The sequence below is a fragment of the Vipera berus genome (assembly GCF_964194415.1).
Source record: "Vipera berus genome assembly, chromosome: 4".
NCBI classification, from domain to species: domain Eukaryota; kingdom Metazoa; phylum Chordata; class Lepidosauria; order Squamata; family Viperidae; genus Vipera; species Vipera berus.
In genome coordinates, this window is record NC_138206.1 from 78,713,585 (window position 1) to 78,736,135 (window position 22,551).

The 22,551-nt window shown below is 47.6% G+C and overlaps 1 protein-coding gene across 1 annotated transcript in view; it reads left to right on the forward strand.

The window, feature by feature from the left end:
• The window catches only part of LOC308667239 (arylsulfatase H-like), a gene marked incomplete at both ends in the record, with an annotated part of 90,069 nt that overhangs the window by 65,505 nt on the left and 2,013 nt on the right, over window positions 1-22,551 (forward strand). The window contains 2 exons of the mRNA XM_081326381.1: window positions 7,105-7,267; window positions 7,952-8,073. Of these exons, the coding sequence (XP_081182507.1) occupies window positions 7,105-7,267; window positions 7,952-8,073 (285 nt within the window). The remainder of the gene's footprint in view (window positions 1-7,104; window positions 7,268-7,951; window positions 8,074-22,551) is intronic.

A 22,551-nucleotide genomic window follows, 5' to 3' on the forward strand; every position in this document is an offset into this window, starting at 1 on the left:
CTATGGCTTTGCTTGATTAACAAAATATACATATTTCTTAAAGGTAAAGGTAAAGGTTCCCCCACACATGCATGCTAGTCATTTCCGACTCTAGGGGCCGGTGCTCATCTCCGTTTCAAAGCCGAAGAGCCAGTGCTTGTCCGAGGACATCTCCGTGGTCATGTGGCTGGCATGACTAGACACCAAAGGCGCACGGAACGCTGTAACCTTCCCACCGTAGTGGTCCCTATTTTTTCTATGTGCATTTTTACGTGCTTTCGAACTGCTAGGTTGGCAGAAGCTGGGACATGAGTAACAAGCGCTCACTCTGTTATGTGGCACTCGGGATTCGACCCGCCGAACTGCCGACCTTCTGATTGACAAGCTCAGTGTCCTAAGCCACTGAGCCACCGCGTCCCTCATATTTCTTATTGCTTTCCAACTTCTTTTTTATGATCATTTAGCATATTCCCACAATAGCCAAAACACTGTGCCCTCAAATGCAGATCTTTGAATCTGTTTTGAACCTCAGCTTTACATCTTTATTTTCCACAATATGTTTGAGTTTATATCTAATTGGGATTGGATGCTTTTTAATTTTTCCCAATTTAATGTTTAATTCTGTGATTTGTGGGTTATCGATCAATGTTGGCTGTATGGAGTTAGGTGAACCAATATTCTGATACAGGATAAGAAACTTCTATATTAATATATGTTCAGGTGATAAAAGGAAGAAGGCTTGGTTCTATTCAGGAATGGCCCCACAAAATAAGAAAAGAAAGATGCATAAAGAATCAGATCTATATTTGAATTATAAAAGAATACCCTATTGCAAAAATGATCTGAAATTTGGGCAAGTTTCCATTCTAATAAGATACATTAAAAGGTAAATCAAGAAGCAATGGATGGAAACTAATCAAGAATAGAACCAGCCTAGAAATGAGACATTTCCTGATAGTTAGAACAATTAGTCAATTGAATGTTTTGCCTCCAGAGGTTGTGGGTGTTCCAAAATTGGAGGTTTTAAGAAGAGACTAAACAACCATTTGTCTGAAATGGTTTCCTGCTTGAATAGGGGGTTGGACTAGAAGACCTCCAAAGTCCCTTCCAACTCAGTTATTCTGTTAAAATGTTTGCAATTAAACATCTTAACTGAATTAAAAAACAAACTTGCTTATTTGGTGGATGCTTTTGTTGGTTTGTGTATGCAAAAATTTTCATATTCAGAAGGAAAAAGACACTGGAACTAGTGGTCTCATTTCTCTTCCTTTTTCACCTGTCCCTGGAATCTAGGCTTTATATTAATGCATTAATGAAAGGAGAAATGTAATGGTCAATGCTGCAAACATTGGATGTTTTTGCTCTGACAATATAAGAGGCAGCCTTTTCCTTTAAACTGTTTTGCTTTGAATCAAATGAAGCTGGGGGGGAAGGAGAATGCTAACCCGATTGTTTTAATAAGATAAGGAATGGCACGCTATAGAAAGGAAGTGAAACTTTGCATATTAACCTAATTGGAGAATGTGATTTATGACATGTAAATTAAGGGAGGGAATTGTGTTTGATACAATGTGTTCAGGGGAGGAGAATTCGGATTCTGGTATCCATCCATGAATGCCGATGCTTTGTTCTCATTATTATGGACTTTTTAGAATAAACAATGCCTGAATGTTCTTTGCTCTGTCTCATTAGTCGGAATCATGACATCATGCCAGAATCACCTTTCTTTTCAAACAACCTGGGGGTCCTGAGCCCCAGCTGCTATCTCTAGCCTTGAGAGAAACTGGCAAAGATTCAGGGAAAAATCTTAATCATGGGAAAAGAGAAATTGCTTGAAGATGGTGACCTGGCAGCTACTGACACCTCAGAGGAGGAAGTAACAGACAGCATGCTGTGGAAAGATAAGTTTGTGCAGGTCTTCCAGTTGTGGGGAGAACCCAAGTAGTTAGGAGAGCATATCTGGTCGTCAGGCTGGAACCACTCCAGCGGAGACTCCAGACACCTCAAGAGTGCCCTGCCAAAGACTTCAAAAGCAGAATGGTGGAGAGCTACCAGATCATCTGCCACTGAGAATTTGGGTGAGTGGAAAATCCTGTCTGCAGACCAGACAGCCCACCAGCCCCAGGAGCCTTCTGCCATGCCCTCCAGACCCACAGAGAGCCCCAGCCTGGGGCCTGTGCAGCAATGGGAGGTTGGGAAACCCCCACAAGTGAAAGGTCAACAACCTCTGAGCTTGCCACAGGTAATAGAGGCCTTGCAACAGCTTGGGGTGGTGCAGAAGCCTGGAGATCAGAAGCTGGTGGGAGGACAACCACAGCAAGGAGATTGGTCACTGACCCCAAATGTACAGCAACCACTGAGTGGCCCACAAATGAGGGAGAGCCAGCAGCCTTCCCTCAGACAACCACAGCAAGGGTGGCAGCAGCAGGGCCCGAACATGCAACCCTTGGGCATACAGCAGCACCAATGGGGTCGCCAGAAACTGGGGGTTCAACAGCTACAGTGGGGGCCCCAGCAGCCATTGAATCAACAATCAGTTTGGAGCCAGCAGCAACTAGGGTTACAACAGCTGCAGTGGGGCCCCCAGCAACAAATGATGGCCCCACCTTTCAGAGCAACCTTCGATGGGGACCCAGAGAAACTGATCTTTTTTCTCAACCAAGTATGCCCTCATTTGACTCACTGGTCCTATCTCTACCCAGATCCAGGTGCTATGGTCAATGTGATTGTGTCCAGCAAGAGGGAGAAGCATCCGAATGGTTAGATAATTTATATAATGAACAAGCCCCTGAATTGGAGGACCCACACCTGTTCCTCCTAGGGCTGAAAGAAAGATTTGAAGACCCATCCATTGCCCTCAAAGCAGAAGAACAAATCCACAAGATAAAACAAGATGGCCGTCCTGCCCTGGAGAGCCGGTCAGATAGAGAGATGGCCTGAGAAATCTATAATTCATCATTTCAGGGAAGGGTTGGATGACCACCTTTTTCAGGCCTGCACCTACCAATATGTACCTGACCAACTGCAAGAATAGTACCGGGCAGTGGTAAGATTAGATGTTCAGCTCACCCACTATAAGAAGCCTCTCCCACCTGAAGCCGAGCCGAGACCAGAACAACTGGAATGGTAATCACCCCCATGAAAATCTCCAACTACTGTGATGGCTGAAAGACCCAGGCCACCTGCAAGCCCGTCAATTAAGTGTTTCCAGTGCAGACAGCAGGGACATCGAGCAGCGACTTGCCCAGTTCCCTACCCCCAATTGCAGAATAGACCAGGACCAGCAGCGAGAAAGAAACTTGCACAGTGGCTAATGGGAGATAAATCCAACTGGATGACACAGGACCCTGTTGCCCAGGTCACATCCCCCACATGGGAGGACATCAGAACTCAGGCTGGGTCTGCCCCCATTCTACCCTCTTTCACCAGTGATGATGAAGGAAAGAACGACCCAATGGTGAGCCGACACATCCCACCTTTCTCACTACCTGCCAAGCTCATAATCCCTAAGTCAGGTACGCAGGTAGATTTAAAGGGGCTAGTTGATTCTGGATGCTCTACATGCATCATTAGCTTGCCATTTGCCATGAAACGGCATACGAGCAAAACTGCTCTCCAAATCTGTGAGGTTCAAGCAAGCTGATGGCTCCCTGATGGGAGGGACTTTACTCATGGAATTAACAGAACCCTTATGCCTAGAAATAGGTGAGCACTGGGAGTTTATTCACTTTCTGGTGGCCCCAAAAATGACTGAGGCTGTGATTTGCCTGGTTGGACAAATGGAAGCTGTTTATCTGGTGAGAGAAAGGAATGAGAACTGTGAGACTACCTATAAGGGCCTAAAGCTCCCACTGATTCAACAGATGTGGCAGGACAATTTAGGCCACCAACTGAGCAAGCGCACATGGCTGCCTCACCACCACCAGGCGAACCAATTGTCACCAGTGAGTACCGGGAGCTGGCGGGGGCATTTAGTGAGAAAGAATGCAACATCCTGCCCCTCACAGACCCAATGATTGTTCTATCGAACTGTTGCCAGGAGCCAAACTCCCACGACCGAGAATGTATGCCATGTCCCCCCTCAAAATGGATATGTGGATAAAAACCTGGCAAGGGGGTTCATTGAGCAAGCCAAATCTACTGTGGGAGCCCCTGTGTTGTTCAAGGGGGAAAAAAGATGGGTCTCTTTGTCTCTGTGTAGACTATAAAGGGCTTAATGCAGTGAGTGTGGAGAACAAATACCCCCTCTCCCTCCTGAAAGTCTTGTTAACCCACCTAGCTAAGGGAAGCCTTTTCACAAAATTGGACCTGAGAGAGGCATACTACCAGGTGAGAATAAAAGAGGGAGATGAGTGGAAAACTGTCTTTAATTGTCCCTTGGGAAGCTAACAATTCAAAGTCATGCCATTCGGACTGCAGGGGGCCCCATCCATATTCATGCAGCTGATTAATGAGGTCCTACATGATCACTTACACAAAGGTGTTCTGGTGTATCTTGATGACATCTTGATCTACATCACAAATATGACTGATCATATAAAGCTAGCGAGAGAAGTGTTAAAGAAACTCTTGAAGGCCAAGCTATATGCCAAATTGTCGAAATGTGAATTTCATCAGACCCGATTAGATTATCTTGGCTACCGAATTTCCAATGAGGGCATAGAAATGGACCCAGCCAAAGTGAGAACTATAATTGAATGGCAGCCCCCAGAGACTTGCAAACACCTTTAGAGCTTTTTAGGTTTTGCTAACTTTTATCACCAATTCATCCCCTCCTTTGCTGAGATTGCCCTATCCCTTACAGAACTACTCAAGACAGGCAAAGGAGGAGGGAAACTGTGACTGGGCCAACCACTTGCTTGGACGAAGAGCTGTCAAAGAGCTTCTGAAAATTTAAAAAGACTATTTGTGGCTGAACCAGTCCTAAAGCATCCATGCCCAGGGGACCCCTTCATAATCCAAGCTGATGCCAGTGACGTTGCAGTCAGAGCTGTTGGATACCAGTGATGTTGCAGTCTGAAAGCGAGAGGAGATGGGCAATCTGGGAGAAGGAGGCCTTCACTATTAGATGGACTCTGTTAAACTGGCAACACTATTTAGAGGGGAGCAAGGTGCCATTTGAAGTATAGACAGATCACAAAAACCTAGAGGCACTGAAGACCCCCCACAAACTGTCCCCCAAAAAAGTGCAGTACTTTAATCATTTCAACTTCACTTTAAAGTACATACTGAGAGGAAAAAACTTCTTAGCTGATGCGCTATCCCGATTGCCCTAGTACAAAAACAAATGCGAAGAGGTCTATGAGGCAATTATCCCCAGTTCATAACCTGCAGCACAACTCACACCTCACAGAAACCCTAATCCTGAAGACCTGGGAGCGAAGAAGATAAAACGAGAGCTCCTCACCGATCACTGGTTCAAAGATAACATGCAGGGGTGGTTTGGCACACAAGGGGGGGGGGGAAACTGTATCTACCTGAAGCCCTCTGTCTCAATGCTCTCAAACACACCCATGATGTAAAACAGGCTGGACACTTCAGATATTTAAAAACTCTACACCTAATCCGCCAGCAATTTTGGTGTCTGGGGCTAAAACGAGATGTGGAAAACTATGTCAGGAGTTGTACCATATGTGCCACCATGAAAACAATTTCAGCCAAGGAAGACCCCTCAGTTACCGCAGTCAGTGGCAGATCCTTCCCAACCATGGGAAGAAATAGCTATGGACTTTATTGTAGACCTACCAGAAAGTAGAGGAAATACTGTCATCTGGACTGTGATAGACCTGTTTTCGAAGCAGGCTCATTTTATTGCCTGCAGAGGACTCCCATACAGTATGCCCAACAAGTGACTAAATTGTTCCTGAAACATATCTACCAACTGCATGGCGCCCCTAAGCGAATAATTTCAGATAGAGGAGTGCTGTTCACAGCAAAATTTTGGAGGAGTTTTCTTAAATTAATTGGATCATCTCAAGGCTTATCATGTGCTTTTCATCCGGTACCAGTGGGGCTGCAAAATCCGCTAACAAAATGATGGAGCAATATCTCAGATGCTATGTTTCCTACCAACAGACAAACTGGACTGACTTCCTCCCTTTCACTGAGGTGGCTTACAATAATTCTGTTCACAGCAGCACCGGCTACATGCCTTTCAGAGTAGCCACAGGAAAATTCAGCCCAATGCCTGAATACCCTCAGGTGCCCTCTGCTTCCCAGACACTTGATCAATGGGTAAGGGGGTGGGAAGAAGTTTGGAGAAACATGAAAATGGTGCTAAAAAGACTTCCAAGACTTATAAAAAACAGGCTGATAAAAATAAAGCTCCCCAAAGAACATTCCAAGTTGGGGAAAATGTTTATCTGTCAACTAAATATTTATGCCTCAAATTACCCAGCAAGATTCTTGGGGCCTTTCCCCATCATAAGGATCATCAACCCCATCACAGTAGAATTAAAACTCCCTAGGCTTTTAGGGAAAGTTCACCCTGTCTTCCATTGCAGCCTGCTGAAACCTTTTCGGGACTCCACCTTAAGACCTCCCCCTAAGAAGGCACCTGGGCCCCTCGTAGTAGCAGGTCAGACACACTATGAAGTTAAAGGCATTCTTGACTCTAGAATTTTTAAAGGGAAATTGCAGTACCTAGTACAATGGAAGGGGTACTCACTGTCTGAAGCTACTTTGGTGAAATCCAGCGATGTGACGGCTGACTGACTCATCAAAAGTTTAATGAAAAAAACTTTATCGATGTGAAGGCAGCCTTTTTCTTTAAACTGTTTTGCTTTGAATCAAATGAAGCTGGTGGGGGAGGAAAATGCTAACCAGGTTGTTTTAATAAGATAAGGAATGGCACGCTATATAAAGGAAGTGAAGCTTTGCATGTTAAACTAATTGGAGAATGTGATTTATGACATGTAAATTAAGGGAGGGAATTGTGTTTGATACGATGTGTTCAGGGGAGGAGGATTCTGGCATCCATCCATGAGTGCCGATGCTTTGTTCTCATTATTATAGACTTTTTAGAATAAACAATGCCTGAATGTTCTTTGATCTGTCTCATTAGTTGGAACCATGACATCAAGACTGTAATTTAAGATTTAATGATCCATTTTTCCTCTACTGCAGGTGGAAAGGGCATGGGAGGTTGGGAAGGAGGAATCCGGGTGCCTGGAATAGTTAGATGGCCAGGAAAGATCGCTCCTAATACTGTTCTTGAGGAACCCACAAGTCTGATGGATATTTACCCCACAGTGGTGCATTTGGCTGGGGCATCAGTGCCACAAGACAGGTATGCAGTATTATTCTAAAAGTGTTTGAGAGGTATTCAATTTTAACTGAGACAAATATGCAAAGTTGCAATCTTTATTATTGTCATCAGCAATTAGGTTAGTATAATCTACAGTATAAGGGACGCGGTGGCTCAGTGGGTTAGGACACTGAGCTTGTCGATCTGAAGGTCGGCAGTTTGGCGGGTCGAATCCCGAGTGCCGCGTAACAGAGTGAGCGCCTGTTACTCGTCCCAGCTTCTGCCAACCTAGCAGTTCGAAAGCACGTAAAAATGCAAGTAGAAAAATAGGGACCACTCCGGTGGGAAGGTAACAGCGTTCCGTGCGCCTTTGGCGTCTAGTCATGCCGGCCACATGACCACGGAGACGTCCTCGGACAAGCGCTGGCTCTTCGGCTTTGAAACGGAGATGAGCACCGGCCCCTAGAGTCGGAAACGACTAGCACGCATGTGCAGGGGAACCTTTACCTTTACCTTTTAATCTACAGTATATGCACTTAAATTTTATTTTTTCCTTAATAATACATCCTTGTCACTATTTAGCATTGTTCTCAGAGATGATGCATCAGTATGAGCAATATGTGTAATATTATATTTTTCTTCTGATCTGAACTTGTTCTCAAGGTATCACTGATCAAGACTGAGATTAATTCAACTAATAGACTTAAATTTTATTTCTTCTAAAAGGATAATTGATGGCAAGAACCAAATAGAATTATTGCTTGGAATTGTTCAGCATTCAGCTCATGAATTTATGTTTCATTACTGTGGGACATATTTACATGCAGTGCGTTGGCATGACAAGAAGAGTGAGTATAAAGCTGTTTTAGTTATTATTTTTTATCTATTTATTGTCCAATTTGCAAATAAATAAATACTATTAAAAATATAATCAAATAGGTTGGTAAACACTGAAAGAATTGGCCAAATACAAATGCAAACAGAATATTGCCTTTTGATAACTTGATTGTTCTTAATTTATGGCAATTTGTGCATGAAACTGATACATATGTTGCATTTATGTAACTAGAAATAAAAAAATCAGATTTAAACATTAAGAATATCAGATGTGATCTGGAAAACTCTATTCAATTTAATTTAATTCAATTATTTTAAATGGACGTCACTTTTGGCATAGAGCATTTCTTGCTCTATTTGTTGCTTCAATTACAATGAGAACAATTTGGATTATTTTTGGAATATATCATAATAGAAAGAATGCCATAGTACTTTACTTCTATTATTCACATAATAAATAACATGATGTCCAAAATATAAAAATGCATGTTAAATTAAATGAAGGTTTGCACTTCCTCAGCTGACCTGAAAATGTCCATCACCACCACCCATTTGTTAATAAAATAAAATAAAATATATATGAAGATGTGGCGTATAGGAAGTAGGAGAAAGTGGATGGGCTGCAGGAACAAAAAAAAATCAACAAAAGGTTTAGGGAGGAAAAAGCAAAATTTAAAGTTCCTGAGTTTCTCTTGATCTCTGAGTTTCCAATATTTTAATTAAGATGGGTGATATGTAAACAAATTGATGCCTGTCCAGAAATACAACAAATTATGACATAACATACTAATGACAAACCAACATGTAACATATAACAGTTTATTTCAATGCAAAAATAAATCCCTTCAGAAATCTACCCTTTTAAGAAACTGTCTGAACTCATATCTATAGGCTCCCTTAGCCTTCCCCACTAATCCAATCCTTTCTTTCTTTCTTTTCATCCTGACTTGAATCTCACTTTCTCCTCTTCCTGGGTTCTGCCATACTCCTAGGGGGAAGGGGGGAGTGCTTGAGGGTTATTGCCTTGACTTTCTCTATCTCTACAATGTAACACTTTGCTTTCCTACATTATTCTTCTGTGAACTTTCTTGTCACTTAATGTCAGCTAGCAAAGGGAGGGAAAGAATGGAATGCAACCTCCAGCAACTGGTTTATCTCTGCGCTCCCAGGTGAAGGTGCAAAAAGCCACCAAAATATCGCAGCTACAACCAGAGACGGCCTGATATTATCTCCCCTTTCCCACGAGGAACCTAACACCTGGGGATTGGGTCATTTGAACTGACCGGATGAACTATGGGGTGGGGTTTTGCTTGGGACATTTTAACCTATCAATTTGAGCAGTAAATCTTCAGATCCTTTCTAGTATCCTTTCTAGTATGCCTGCTATCAACTTCTCCTAATAAAAGATCCTTTTGGAAGAAACTGCTTCCATGAGTTCTCCTTTCTTGGGATGAGGTTTTGAAGTGGGCCCTGACATAAAAAAATCTCAAAATAGGTAGAAACTGTCAAGGTATAGCAAATTAGGTTCAAAACTGAGAGATTTTAAGACAGCGGGTGGGTCCATGGTTTCCCTCAGCAGTGCCTCTTCAGTAGGTCTATCTCTGCTTCCTCTGCTAGGACATATCAGTCATCAAGGTGGTGTGGGTCTTCTTGAGGCAGGCAAGCATCAAACAGGTCGTAGTTTAGCCCATCTTTGAAATGGCTAAGGAGGATGTCTTCTGGCCAGTTCAGCTTATTGACAATGGCTCAGAATTCTTGGGTATATTCAGCCACCAGCCATCTGCCCTGCCTCACCGTTTTGATTTTCTCCCGGGCCTTACAATCAGCTAAGGGGTCCTCAAATCGCCTCCTCAAGGATGACATGAACCGGTTAAAGTCATTGAGTTCTAGGGCGTTGGAGTCATGCAGGTTCACCACCCAGTCTGCAGCCGGTCCGTCCAGGGCGGTTGCATGATGCAGATGTGGGCTTTGTCACTGGGGATGTCCCGTCCATATTGTTCCATATAACTGAGGACTTGAGTTAGGAAAAACCCCAAGCATGGTGGCTCCCCCCTGAATTTTGCTTCCAGGGGCCAGAGTCTTTGAATTGATCAGTGTCTATACCACGGGCAGTATTGCTGCCCATCCTGATTTGGGTTTGCACAGAGAGGCAGTTAGAAATGAAATATAAATGGATTCTGACAATACCGTTCAGGATTTTAAAAAAAACCTCTTTGGGATAGAAGTATCTTGCTGCAACAATCAGAGACCATTAACAAGCAATTTACTGTTTCTGACAATATTTTTATAGCCAATACATTCTTGAAATGAAAAAAGTAGAATTCTACTGCTGTTGACTTCCGGTTTGACAAGTCAGCCGACATTTATTTATTTATTTTATTACATTTATATACCGCCCTTTCCCGAGGGACTCAGGGCGGTTTACAGGGTGATTAAAAACAAAAATACAAAAGTTAAAAACAGATTAAAAAAATTATATTCATCCCTGCATAAGTAAAACCCCAGTTAAAATTAAAATTAAAATTAAAATTAAAATTCTCAGCCTGGGCCAGAGAGCTCGAAGAGCCAGGTCTTCAGGTCCCGGCGGAATGAACGGAGGTCGGGGGCAGTCCAAAGCTCCACTGGCAGCTGGTTCCAAAGGGCAGGTGCACCCACTGAGAAGGCCCTATCCCTGGGTGTCATCCGCCGGCAATCTCTTACCGGCTGCACCGTGAGAAGACCCTCCCTGTGGGAGCGCACTGGACGAAGGGAGCTTGATGCCGGCAGCAGGTGTTCCCTCAGATATCCCGGACCCAAGCCATTTAGGGCTTTATAGGTCATCACCAGCACCTTGAATCTCACCCGGAGGGCAACCGGAAGCCAATGCAGCTCGCGGAGTAGAGGTGTTACATGGGAGTATCAGGAAACCCCCATCACAACTCGTGCAGCTGCATTCTGCACCAGCTGAAGCCTCCAAGTGGTCCTCAAGGGCAGCCCCATGTAGAGAGCGTTGCAGTAGTCTAAACGGGAGGTCACGAGCGCATGAGTGACTGTGCATAGGGCATCTCGGTCCAGATAGGGTCGCAACTGGCACATCAGGCGAACCTAGGCAAAAGCCCCCCTGGTCACGGCTCCTATATGGTCTTCAAAATTGAATCGTGAATCCAGGAGGATGCCCAAGTTGCGAGCCCTATCAATGGGGGGGTAACACCTCAGCCCCCATCGTTAGAGATGGAATAGTCTGGTTAACCCGAGATGCCGATATGCACAGCCACTCAGTCTTGGCGGGATTGAGACGAAGCCTGTTTCTCCCCATCCAGACCCGGACCACCTCCAGGCAACGGGACATCACGGCGAGGGCATCACTGGGTTGGTTCAGTGTGGAAAGAAAAAGTTGGGTATCATCAGCGTACTGATGATACCCCACCCCGAAACCACGAATGATCTCACCCAGCGGCTTCATATAGATGTTGAACAGGAGGGGCGAGAGAACCGACCCCTGAGGAACTCCACAAGCGAGAGGCCTCGAGGCAGATCTCTGCCCTCTCGTCAACACCGACTGCGAACGGCCCAGGAGATAGGAGGAGAACCACCATAAAACGGTGCCTCCCACTCCCAACCCCCTGAGACGCCACAGTAGGATACCATGGTCGATGGTATCAAAAGCCGCTGAGAGATCTAATAGGACCAGGACAGAGGAACAACCCCTGTCCCAAGCCCTCCAGAGATCATTCACCAGCGCGACCAATGCCGTCTCCGTGCTGTATCCGGGCCTGAAACCCAATTGGTACGGGTCCAGATAATCAGTTTCCTCCAGGAACAGAGGAAGCTGATGCGCCACCACACTCTCAACAACCTTCGCCAAAAAGCGAAGGTTGGAGACTGGACGATAGTTATTTAAAACAGCCGGGTCCAGGGCAGGCTTTTTGAGGAGGGGTCTCACCACCGCCTCCTTCAAGGTGGCAGGGAAGATACCCTCTTTCAAAGAAGCAGTTATTACTGCCTGGAACCAGCCTCGTGTCTCCTCCCGGGCCGCATAAACTAGCCAGGAGGGGCACCGATCCAACAAACAGGTGGTAGTGCTCAGCCTCCCCATGATCCTGTACACATCATCAGGGGAAACAGGATCGAACTCAGTCCAGATAACATGCTCAAGACCGTCTGATTCCTCCACGTCAGACTCTGCCCAGTCAGAGTCCAGACCAGTCCGGATCTGAGCGATTTTGTCCGCCAGATGATGACTAAACTCCTCGGCTCGTCCCCGTAAGGGATCCTCCCTCACCTCCTGATTAAGGAGGGAGCGAGTTACCCTAAACAGGGCGGCCGGGCGATTATCTGTGGACGCGATGAGGGCAGTGAAGTAGTTAGACTTCGCCGTCCTTATCGCCGCAAGATAAGACCTTATAAAGGTTCTTAGATGCAATTAGTCAGATTCGGATCGGCTGGACCTCCAACCGCTCTCTAGACCCTGTCTCCGACGCTTCATCTCCCGGAGCTCCACAGAGAACCACGGAGCCCAGCGGGATCTGCGCCGGGTCAGAGGTCGCAAGGGTACAACACAGTCAAGTGCCCCGGCAGCCGCTCTTTCCCAGGCATCCACCAGGGCATTGACTGGGCTGTGGGTAAGGGTGATGGGTATAGACCCAAGCGCCATCTGGAACCGTTCCGGGTCCATTAGGTGCCTGGGGCAGAACCACCTGGTCGGTTCTGCAGCCCAGCGGCGGGGGGTGGCATAACGGAAGACCAGCTGCAGGAGATAATGATCTGACCATGACAGGGGAACAATGGTTGGTGAACCCCCTCCCAGATCATCCAACCACTGTCCAGACAGGAACACCAGGTCGAGAGTATGATCCTCCACATGAGTCGGGCCCTCAATAACTTGGGTCAGGCCCATGGCCGTCATGGAGGCCATGAACTCCCGAGCTAACTCAGACGACCCTCCCAGTGAAGGCAGGTTGACATCACCCAGAACTATAAGCCTAGGGAACTCCACCGCCAACCCTGAGAGAGTGTCGAGCAGCTCGGGCAGGGCTGTTGCCACACAGCTGGGCGCCAGGTATGTGAGCAACAAGCCCAACTGAGCCCGAGGACCACATCTCAGGAGGAGGGATTCACTCCCGGCCATCTGGACAATGGTGGTCTCCCGCGGGCATAAAGTCTCCCGGACAACCACCGCCACCCCACCACCCCTGCCCTGAGCCCGTGGCTGGTGTAGCACACAGAAACCTGGAGGGCATAACTCGGTCAGAGGAACCCCTCCCTCCGAGCCCAACCAAGTCTCCGTAATGCACACCAGATCCGCACATTCCTCCTCAATCAAGTCATGAATGAGGGGAGCCTTGTTAACGACGGATCTGGCGTTAAAATAAACCAGCCTAAGCTCAGGGACCTGATCACCCTCATCCCCGGGCAAAAGGGTGCTAACCGGAGGGTCGGAGTGTGCCACCGCTCGGAGACAGCGGGGGCGCGATCCCAGATGTTGATATGGCCCTCCGTGCAACCACCTGCTGCCATTCCCTATCGTCGTGGGATTTGAAGTCCCACCCCAACATTCACAGAACCAGCAACCACCTCCCCCAACCCCGTCCCGTCAGGACCCCTAACAGGCCCAGACTGAGTGCCGGTTAATGATTCCCTCCCCACCCTCCTATCTCTTCCCCTCCCTAACCTTTTAAAATAACCGGCTAAAAAATGTATCAGGGGCCTCTTAGCACGTCTCAACTCGAGGCCCCTATCTAAGCCCAGCCACCTCTCGGAGTCCCAAAAATTGGGCTCGTCATTAAGGGGAGTGTGGAAACAGGCAGTTGGTCATGCCCAGGAGGGAGAAACCCCCCTGAGGGCATACAGATCAGCTCCAGAGTAATGGAGACAGACCATGCAGCAATAAAATGTCCACATAGGGCAGATGTTATAAATATTTCCAATGGGTAGTTCGATGGAGTATTGTTATTTAGATGAAGTGATATTGAGTCCGGTAGGCATGTCTCTCGATCCACTAGACCAGCTCAGCTGTCACCTGAGATGGCAATCAAAAAGGAAGCCCCAGCCGTCCTCTCACTCCGGCTGAGGAGTCCAATCTGGGGTGGAGAGAGAAGGGAGTCCTGGGCCAAGCCCACCCCAACTGGTCTCTCACACCAGTGAGGTGGTCGATAACCAGTCCAAGACCGTCCTCCCACCACGGTCAAGTCCCAAGGCCAAACTGGACTGTCAATGGGGAGGTCTTGATTCCAGCCGGGCATTGAGATAGCCATAATACCTGCCTGCCAGCACAGGAAGCAAGCCAGGCTGCTGCCGATCTTCGGGCCGCCGGCCACTGCCGCCAGTCTGGGGGGGAGGGCAAAAAACATCCTCTCCCCCAAGCGTCCACCCGCCAGTCCAAACGATGATCCAGCGGCGAGCAAAGGCATTCCCGGGGAGCAATCTAATATCCAGGCATTCACCAACAAATCCACCGAAGCCAATGTCCAGGCCCACAATCCACTGCCGCCATCCGGAAGGAGAGGGAGGGCTCTGCGCTGCCAAAAACGGCACCTGCCAGCTGATAACAATCCTAACTCCCAATCGAATCTCCAGCCGGTGGAATCATCGTCGCCACCCCTCCGCACAAGCAGAGGGTATCTACGATGAGAAGACAGGAAAAGGACGCCCGCAACATTACAGCATTGCTCTCCAGGCCGGCAGGCCGGCAGGCCGGCAGGCCGTCAGGCCGGCGACATCTGAAGCGCCACTATCCGAAGGGGGGGGGCTCAGCACCACCGAAAACAGCACCCAGCAGCCGTCTCTGCATCCACCACCCCCCGGAATCACCCCACCATACCGTGCCACGGCTGGTCCTTCCTAAACTGACCCATTTAGAGCCCTTGTGGAGCGCCCGAAGCTCAAACTGACATAGACATCTGGAGGATGGCTCTCGTCTTCCATGTCAAGTTTCACATCGCTGGGGGTTCCTAAAAGGGCTGAAGAGTCACCCTGGAGGGGTGACCAGAAAGAAGGGGCTTTTGCAGAAACTCAGGGGAGCTACAACCCCCCTGTTGGTGCCTGCATTCCCTTCGTACCGGCGAATGAAAGTAATATGGCCAGTTACTAGGCTGCAGACAGCCGAAGTCAAACTTACCATCAGGCAACATTAAAGCAGCGTGAAAGAGACGGGGGAAAGATTCCTCTCTTATACCTTAATCTTCTTCTTTTCACCTAAATAAGCTGCTAAGTACCTTCCCCCCTGTGGAGAGGGAGGGGGGAATTCAACCCTTCCTTCAAATAAGCAGTGAGCAATCCCAGGGGTGTTTTTTAAAAAACGTTGAAAAAAGAAATGGACTAAAAGAAAAGAATTTTCAAAGAACTTGGGGGACACCCAGTGGCTAAACCTGAAATTGCAATCTGATTTTCTCAAAAAATATCAAGAAAATATTTAAGAAAAACAAGATAAGATTAACCTTGAACACCAGATGTGAAACTTCACTATCTAAGAGTTTCAAAAACAAATCTATGCTATGTGGGAAATATCTTACCAAACTTATCAGTTCCTTTCTTCAGCTGGAGATGAAACAAGAACTTTTGTAGAAGAACTAGAAAGCATCTCAAAGAAACAAACTCAAACTGTGACTACAACTAATATTTTATTGGGACAGAACTTAACAGAAGAAATTGAAGAATCAAATACATTGGCAGAAGAATTAAATGTTCAACAAATACAGACTTTTGAAGATTATAATGGAAAAAAGGTGGAAAAAAATCTATTCAAACCAGGACAATTATATCAAGAGGTGAAAATAATTAAAAGATTTGTGGCTATTAACAGACTCCTCAATCCTTCAAAAGTGGAGACTGGAGGGCCACTTCAATATGATATAACAACACAAGAATGCTTTGATGATCCTGAGGCAAAGAAGTGAAAAATGACATGACAAAGGAAGAAAGCAAGAATAAGATTGAAGAAATATGGACATTCTTAAGAGGCCTGAAATAGATAATACCAAAATAGACAGGATTGTACTTGGATTACAAGAGATTGTTTTCATAAGTAGATAAAAATACTGACTAATAAAAAAATAAAAAAAACACAGATGTATGAATACTAACATTGAAATATTGAGTTCTTTAAATGATATGGATTAAGATGTATATGTTGTGATTCAGGGTCAGCCTGTGGGTTCGGCGGTTGGGTCGGATGACTCAGATGAGGGGGAGGAGGGGGGTGTTGAAGAACTTGCTGATGATGGCTTTGAGGCTCTGCAGAGCCCCCAGCCAGGCCCCTCCCACCTGGTGGAGACCCAGCTGTGTGAGCCTGACAGCGTGGATGAAGATGACCCACAGCTGGCCCTGTTCAAGGATGCCCGACGCAGGAGGCAGTCAAGTAGGAGTAAACAGAGGAAGGCAATGGGGCTTCTCGGAAGGAGGGAGAGAGAAGCCACACCCTGAACTCTTTATAAAGGACTTGTGTGGGGAGGGCTGGTTTGCTGAAAGCAACCGCTCAGATAGTGTTTCAAAGCTCCGGTATCTTGGTTCGTGTCTTGTTTGTTTTTGTAATAAATTTGGCAGACGTATTCCAGCCTCCTGCCGTCTGTAAAGGGGTTGCCTTTTCTGCAAGGCCGGTAGCAGGCTGGTTCAGAACAGTATATATGTTAAAAATTATAGAATGTAACTAATATACTTGGATGTAGTGACATGGGAGGATGTATGAAATATTGAAACGGAAGAAATTTTGGTTAATTTTTAATATGTGGAAACTATAAATGAAAAACAAGAATATTATATTGTCCTCCTCCTCTTTCTCCTCCTTGCAATTGGTATTCTAATGACTACTATTCTAATATTGTATTACTAATGTTGATACAGAAATGAGATAAATAAGAAGTGTATTACATTACTAGGTATTGGAGAAAAATGTGTAAAGGGAAAGGAGGTTATTTGTTGTTGTTGTTAGCTGCGAAGTCATGTCTGACCCATTGCGACCCCATGGACAACGTTCTTCCAGGCCTTCCTATCCTCTACCATCTTCTGGAGTCCATTTAAGCTCACACCTACTGCTTCAGTGACTCCATCCAGCCACCTCATTCTCTGTCGTCCCCTTCTTCTATTGCCCTCAATCTTTCCCAGCATTAGGCTCTTCTCCAGTGAGTCCTTCCTTCTCATTAGGTGGCCAAAGTATTTGAGTTTTAGCTTCAAGATCTGATGGGTTTGATCGCCTTGCAGTGCAAGGGACTCGCAGGAGTCTTCTCCAGCACCATAGTTCAAAGGCCTCAATTCTTTGGTGCTCAGCAATTTTTATGGTCCACCTTTCACTGCTATACATTGCAACTGGGAATGTTCTGTACTAGCCTACTACCGGCCCTGCAGATAAGGCAGGGACAACCCCTTTTACAAGAAGGCAAGAGGCTGGAACTAAGCCTGCCAAATTTATGAACACAAAAGCAAATAGAGCAAAACAGGACACGGACCATGAAACAGGAACTATTCAAACGGTTGCCTTCAGCAAACCAGCCCTCCCATGCATTCCCCTTTTAAACAGTTCAGGGCGTGGCTTCTCTCTGCCTCCTTCCGAGGTGCCCCATTGCCTTCCTCTGTTTACTCCTGATTGACTGCCTCCTGCATCAGGCGTCCTTGAACAGGGCCAGCTGTGGGTCATCTTCATCCACGCTGTCAGGCTCACACAGCTGGGTCTGCATCATAACCAGGTGGGAGGGGCCTGGCTGAGGGCTCTCATCAGCAAGCTCTCCAACCCCCTCAGCAACCTCTCCAACACCCCCCTCCTCCTCCTCTGAATCGTCCGACCCAAATGCCGAACCCACAGGCTGACCCGGAATCACAACACTATCCCGCACCGCAGGGCCCTTCCCCCAGGTCTGCCGATCCGGATGTGGTCGGGATGGAAATTGTTCATGAAAAGCGGTCACCAAAGCAGGGGCATGAACGGCGGTCGCGTCTTCCCAGGTGAACTCCTCTGGTCCGTAGCCTTTCCATTCAATCAGGTACTGGAAACAACCTTTCAGCCAACAGGAGTCCCTGATGCCGACCTCGTACTCGGGGGTGCTGTCTCCATCACGAGGTCCTGATGGGGGAGGTTCCGCTCGGCAGAGTGGACAGGCCGGTTGCTCGGGGACCAACAGAGACCGATGAAAGACTGGGTGCACGCGCAGGGAACGTGGCAGAGTTAAGCGATAGGCGACCGGATTGATGACAGCCTCTACTGGGAACGGTCCTAAATATCGGTGATCTAACTTTCTCACCGGCCATGTTGATGGTAGGTTCCTGGTGGACAACCAGACCCGATCCCCCACCGATAGTGGAGGCGTATTGTAATCGGCCTTGGCCTTCTCTAACTGATGTCGCACCAATCGATGGATCGCCTGTAAATCTGCCATAAAGTCGTTCGCTGCCGGCTCTGGTGAGTCCACGGGAGAAAGGGGGAAAAACTGGGGGTGATATCCCACATTGGCCAAGAATGGTGTCATCTGTGTGGAGGTGTGCTGTGAATTGTTAAATGCAAACTCAGCTATGGCCAGATAGTCCACCCAATTGTTTTGCTGCAGATTGATGTAGCAGCACAGATATTGTTCCAGGATACCGATGACCTTCTCGGTTCCCCCGTCAGTTTGAGGATGATGCGCGGACGAGAGGCAAATCTTGATATCCAACGCATGCATCAACTCCTGCCAGAAGCGGGCTGTAAACTGGGGCCCCCTATAAGAGACGACTCTATCAGGGAGGCCGTGCAGCTGAAACACCTACTGAATGAACATACAACTAGTGGCGCGGGCTGACGGTAAGCCGCGACAGGGGATGAAGTGCGCCATCTTGGTCAGCATGTCCACCACCACATACACTGTCGTAAAACCAGAGGAAGGGGGTAAATCCATCAGAAAGTCCATGGACACAGCCCCCCAGGGTCTTTTGGGTGTCGGCAAAGGCTGCAGTAATCCAGGCGGGACCGCTGTCGCTGACTTGGCCTGCCTGCATGGGATGCAGGAGGTAACATAGGACTGGACATCGTGTCGGACTCGGGGCCACCAGAAGGTATGGGAGACCAGGTTCAGGGTCTTGAACAGGCCAAAATGCCCCGCCGCCAGCTTATCGTGACACTGGCTGAGGATGAGTCCCCTGAGTGGCCCTCCCGGAACGTAGAGCCGGTCACGATAATACAAGAGTCCATCCGTGACCGTCCAAGGAGAATCTGGCCCCACCTCCTCCTTCCGCTGAGCCACCCACACCTCCTGCTGCTGTGCCTCCCGGATCCGAGCCCATATATCAAGCGGCTCCCACACCGCAGCAAAAGACTCGACGGGGATCACTGTCCTGGGCAGAAGCTTGTCTTCCACTCGGGAATATTCGGGCTTCCTGGACAGAGCATCCGCTCTTTGATTGTGCCCGCTAGGTATGTACCGAACCCGGAAGTCAAACCTCGCAAAGAAAAGAGACCACCGGATCTGGCATTGGTTCAAATTCCGAGCGGTCTGCAGGCTTTCCAAATTCTTATGGTCCGTCCGGACCTCGATTTGATGCTGCGCTCCCTCCAGATGATGCCTCCAGGCCTCGAACACCACTTTGATGGCCAGCAGCTCCTCCCAGATTGTATAATTGTGCTCCAAAGGCTTCAGTTTTCGTGAATGGTACGCGCAAGGGAAGAGGGTACCGCTGGGTGTCGTTGCCTGGAGTAACACCGCCCCAATGGCAATGTCGGAGGCGTCCGCCTCCAGGACAAACGGCCGTTGCGGGTCAGGATGCTTCAAGATGGGCTCCTTCATGAAGGCTTCCTTCAAAGTCTGGAAAGCCTGTTGTTCTGGAGCGTTCCACTGGAACCGAGTCTTCTTCTGCAGGAGCCGGGTGAGGGGGGCTGTCAAGGCAGCAAACCCAGGGATGAAAGTTTGGTAATAGTTGGCGAACCCAAGAAGTCGCTGAACATCCTTCACGCGACGCGGGGGTTGCCAACTCTGCAAAGACTCAACCTTACTCGGCTCCATGGCGATGCCCTCAGGAGAAATGTGGTGACCCAGGAAATCGATGGTCACCCGGTAGAACTGGCACTTCTCCAACTTGGCAAACAGCCGATGTTCTCGGAGTCGCTGCAGGACCTGATGGAGATGCTGATGGTGCACCTCACGCGACGGGGAGTAGATCAGGATGTCATCCAAGTAGATCACGACAAACTGATCCAACAAATCCCGGAAAATGTCATTCATGAAATGCTGAAACACAGCGGGGGCGTTGGTCAGGCCAAACGGCATCACCGTGTACTCAAAATGTCCATAGCGAGTACCAAACGCCGTCTTCCACTCATCACCCGGCCGAACCCTGACGAGGTTGTAAGCTCCACGCAGGTCCAGTTTCGTGAAGATCTTAGCCTCCCGGAGTCGGTCCAAGAGTTCGGGGATGAGGGGCAGTGGGTAACGATTGCACACCATGATGGCGTTGAGTTTCCTATAATCGCAGCAAAGCCGCAATTCGCCCGACTTCTTTTTGACGAAGAGCACAGGTGCAGACACTGGTGAGGACGAGGGCCGGAAGAAACCGCAAGCCAAATTCTTCTCCAGAAAGTCCCGCAATGCAGCCAACTCGGGGTCCTCATACATCAGACGCATATGATCACAAAACCCCGCAAAGTTGTCCAACAATGGGCTAGGTTGAGCCAGCAGAGGCGTGCCCCAACGAGCTGCATCACCTGAAAGAAGGCTTAACACAAACCCCACCTTATCCCGGTCAGTGGGGAAATCAGCTGCTCTCACGCTGATAAAGAGCTGGCATTGTCCCAGGAAAGCAGGAAACAGTTCTGGAGTGCCAGTAAATTTATCTGGCATCGCAACTTGGCATTTTCTCCTGGGTGGGGGTGATGGTGGGGGTGCAGCATGGACCTGAGCTTGCAATTGAGCCACCTGAGCTGCCAACAAAGTGAGTTGCTGGGTGAGCTGGGCATTCTCAGCACGTAGCTGCTCCATAATAATAGTAAGGGATGGGAGGCTGAAGGCAAACTGTTCTGTACCAGCCTACTACTGGCCCTGCAGATTTTTTAAAATTATTTTAATCCCATTTATATCCCGCCCTTCTCCGAAGCCTCAGGGCAGCTTACAATTTAAGCACAAACCAATGTGCTTAGCAATAGCCTTCATTCTATGTATATGCCTGCTTATTAGGGCTTCCCCCCCAAGCGGCATTATTACAAAGTCAGCTTATTGCCCCCAACAGTCTGGGTCCTCATTTTACCTACCTCGGAAGGATGGAAGGCTGAGTCAACCTTGAGCCTGGTGGGATGCATTCCCCTTTTAAACAGTTCAGGGCATGGCTTCTCTCTGCCTCCTTCCAAGTTGCCCCATTGCCTTCCTCTGTTTAATCCTGATTGACTGCCTCCTGCGTCGGGCGTCCTTGAACAGGGTCAGCTGTGGGTCATCTTCATCCACACTGTCAGGCTCACACAGCTGGGTCTGCGTCATAACCAGGTGGGAGGGGCCTGGCTGAGGGCTCTCATCTGCAAGCTCTCCAACCCCCTCAGCAACCTCTCCAACACCCCCCTCCTCCTCCTCTGAATCGTCCGACCCAAATGCCGAACCCACAGGCTGACCCTGAATCACAACAGGGAGGACCATAGCCTTGACTATACGCACTTTTGTTGACAGAGTGATGTCTCTGCTTTTAAGTGTGCTGTCTAGACTTGCCATGGCTTTCCTCCTGAGGAGCAAGCGTCTTGTAATTTCTTGGCTACAGTCCCCATCTGCAGTGATCTTGGAGCCGAAGAAAATAAAATCTGCAACTACCTCCATTTCTTCCCCATCTATTTGCCAGGAATTGAGAGGGCTGGATGCCATGATCTTGGTTTTCTTAATCTTAAGTTTCAACCCAACTTTTGCGCTCTCCTTCTTCACCCGCAAAAAGAGGCTATTTAGTTCTTCTTCACTTTCTGCCATTAGAGTGGTATCATCTGCATATCTTAGGTTGTTGATATTTCTTCCGGCAATCTTAATTCCAACTTTTGATTCATCTAACCCTGCCTTTCTCATGATGTGCTCTGCATATAAGTTAAATAGGCAGGGCGACAGTATACAGCCTTGCCGGACTCCTTTCCCAATTTTGAACCAATCAGTGGTTCCGTGTCCAGTTCTCACTGTTGCTTCTTGGCACACATATAGGTTTCTCAAGAGACAAACAAGATGGTCTGGTACTCCCATCTCTTTAAAAACTTGCCACAGTTTGTTATGATCCACACAATCAAATGCTTTAGCATAGTCAATGAAGCAGAAGTAGATGTTTTTCTGGAACTCTCTAGCTTTCTCCATGATCCAGCGTATGTTGGTAATTTGATCTCTAGTTCCTCTGCCTCTTCGAAATCCTTCCTGTACTTCTGGTAGTTCTCGATCTACATACTGCTGGAGTCTAGCTTGTAGGATTTTAAGCATAACTTTACTAGCATGAGATATGAGTGCAATGGTGCGATAGTTTGAACATTCTTTGGCACTGCCTTTCTTTGGAATTGGAATGTAAACTGATCTTTTCCAATACTGTGGCCACTGTCGAGTTTTCCA